We start from the raw sequence: 2724 nt of genomic DNA, 5'->3' as shown, positions 1-2724 counted from the left end.
AGATAGATAGATAGATAGATAGATAGATAGATAGATAGATAGATAGATAGATAGATAGATAGATATTTTGAACAAATTCAATAACAAAAAAACAAGAATAGACATACATGCATGCATATTAACACATACACAAAAATACAAAAAACTTTGCAAAATAAGAATCATCAGTTATTTTCATCACCGGTACTCATTATCAATATTTTAAATAATACACACACAGCCTTGTGAGTAAACATAAACTGCATCGATCTCTCATACAATAACTTTAATGTAATAGATATCTGCATCCATTGGGTGTTGTGTTTGGAATCACCTGCTTCGTTTTAAGGTGGTAAACTAATTGCTTGTATTTATTCCTTTCTACGCACTTTGCAGATTATTTTTTCTGCACTCCATATGATTAATCTGTGTGCGCTCCGGCGGGGTGACAATCATTATAGTCACGCTTTGGAGTGCGCGCGCATTTGGCCGTGCGTCGTCGCGCTATGACCGCAGAAGAAACTAGGTCCAGACTGATTTTTTGTGTGTCCCACCTGAGCACTGACTTCACCTGCACTGACAGTCGCCTCGCTGCGTGGAAATGAATGGAGAGAGAGCGACGTCGCCTCCCGTGTGTCGAGCCCTTCACACATGCCACGGTGCGCACTCCACCCGCAGCAGCCAGTGTGCCCGGTCGGCATCCGACCGGAGGACGCACTGTCATGTAAATATGTAAACAGTTCGGCGTTCATTTTCGCACACCCGGGCCCGGATAAGTTATGTTTTTTTCCCCCTCTCTTCATTTGCGCTCTCAGCCAGGCTGCTTCCCGCTTCCTCTGTTTTGACTCCAGCTGGTTACATCATCAAAAAGAATTGTGCGGTTGGCCGGTAGAATACAGATMTCTATCATAGGACAAATTTATATCGGTTCTACCGTATATCGTTKATATCGCGCATTCCTACTTATAACCCTCATCTTCCACAGCTGGCATGGCCYCTCCTTACCAGAGTTTGAAACTTAGTTTATCTTCTGTAGAGAAATGAATGGGCCATGAGATTTTTTGCTAACAGACAGACAGAACTCACACAAAGACTCACAGCGTGATAAAACTGTCTTTATATGAAGTAAAATGTCAGACTAATGCATCAAGCTCTTAATTTTCTGCAGGTTTTGAATGATGTTGTGTTTTCTGTCCTGTTTCCGCWCAGGAAGCCATGATGGATCACGCTCTGCAGACCATCTCTTACATAGCAGACATTGGCAACATCGTGGTCCTGATGGCCCGCAGGAAACAGAAAGGGCAGGAAGCTGACGCTGCCTGTAACGCTTCCTCTTTATCATCCTCAGCGTCTCAGAAGAAGTGCAAAATGATCTGCCACGTCTTCTGCTCTGAGGATGTAAGTTCGTTTTTCTTTACATCCTCCTCCTGAAAGGTTGGATGTGATCTTTTGTTGCTCTCATCCTGGACTCAAACATCTTTTCTGGTTATTTAAGTGTGAGTTTTCATCAGTATGGGACAAACAGCCTCACAGCACAGCTCTTCATCTTATTTACACTGTTTTTCTTTTGGACAAGAGTTTCAGCTTCAGCTTGGCCTGGTTTCACTCCAGCAGGCAGCCCCGGACTCCTCCTGAGAATAAAAATGCTCGKCTTGTTGTCCCAGTTTTCAACAAATGGCAACGCTGAATAGAAGGACTGAGTTACTTTTAGCAGCTAATAAGCTGTGGGTCACTGAAGGCCAAAAAACCTCTTCTGTTTTTTTCTCTCTGCTTATTTTATCAAACATTACTGCTCATGAAGTGTTGATGAATTAGATTTTTTGATTTAACTTTCTCTATTTTGATTTGATTTATTGCTTCACAATTTGATGCAGATCAAAAATTAGCCTCTGCTGTGCTAATTTTACTGTTATTTTTACTTAATCTTTCAACATTCACAGTTCATGGTAATGTGATTTTTTTTTCTTTAATTTGATCTAATGAAATTAGTGTTTAATGTAGCAAGAAAACTGTCAATAAATCTCATTACTGCTTCAGTGTAAGTCAGCAGACATTAACGTTGCATTTTAACTGAGTCGGCTTATTTTTGCAGGCTCAGATCATAGCTCAGGCCATTGGTCAGGCATTTGGAGTCGCATATCAGCAGTTCCTTCAGACAAACGGCATCAAGGCCAAAGATCTGAAGCCGGGCGAGTACAGCGAGTACCTGGAAAGTCAGGAGCTCTACAATGGAGACCTGGCCCACTTTTCAGACTCCCAGAACCTCCGAGATGTAAGACGTTTGTTCGTTTCTCACTTTTAACTCTGTATTTGTCCTTTTGTTCTTATTGTAAAACTCACATCTCTTGTCTTGTGTTCAGATAGCCATCACCAAGGCTCCTGGAGATATCCTGGGCCTGGCGGTGGTGGAGTCGGGGTGGGGTTCCATCCTCCCCACCGTGGTGGTAGCCAACCTCCTCCACGGCGGCCCAGCCGAGCGCTGCGGCGAGCTCAGCATCGGCGACCGCATCATGTCTGTCAACGGCACCAGCTTGGTGGGTCTGCCTATCACCACCTGCCAGAACATCATACGGGTGAGAAATGGAGACACGGGCCTAAAGTTCAGTGAAATGATGCCAATTCTCAGGGACAAATTTGTTTTATTTTTATTTTTTACCAAGCTTCCATCTTACATGTACTTAATCAGAGCTGCCTCTAGGTGGCACTGTGGCTCCACTTGTTTATTGTTTGGACCCAGTTTATTGG

At 43.3% G+C, this 2724-nt stretch overlaps 1 protein-coding gene across 1 annotated transcript in view; it reads left to right on the top strand.

Annotated features, from left to right (window-relative positions):
* Positions 1-2724, top strand: part of si:ch73-40i7.5 (amyloid beta A4 precursor protein-binding family A member 3) — a gene marked incomplete in the record, with an annotated part of 12201 nt that overhangs the window by 3096 nt on the left and 6381 nt on the right. The window contains 3 exon segments of the mRNA XM_014007292.1: positions 1189-1377; positions 2072-2251; positions 2340-2552. Of these exon segments, the coding sequence (XP_013862746.1) occupies positions 1189-1377; positions 2072-2251; positions 2340-2552 (582 nt within the window).

This window comes from Austrofundulus limnaeus, unplaced genomic scaffold (assembly GCF_001266775.1).
Source record: "Austrofundulus limnaeus strain Quisiro unplaced genomic scaffold, Austrofundulus_limnaeus-1.0 Scaffold41, whole genome shotgun sequence".
Taxonomy (NCBI): Eukaryota; Metazoa; Chordata; class Actinopteri; order Cyprinodontiformes; family Rivulidae; genus Austrofundulus; species Austrofundulus limnaeus.
Note: the sequence above shows the minus strand (reverse complement) of the source record. Positions and strands in the feature narration are given on the sequence as shown.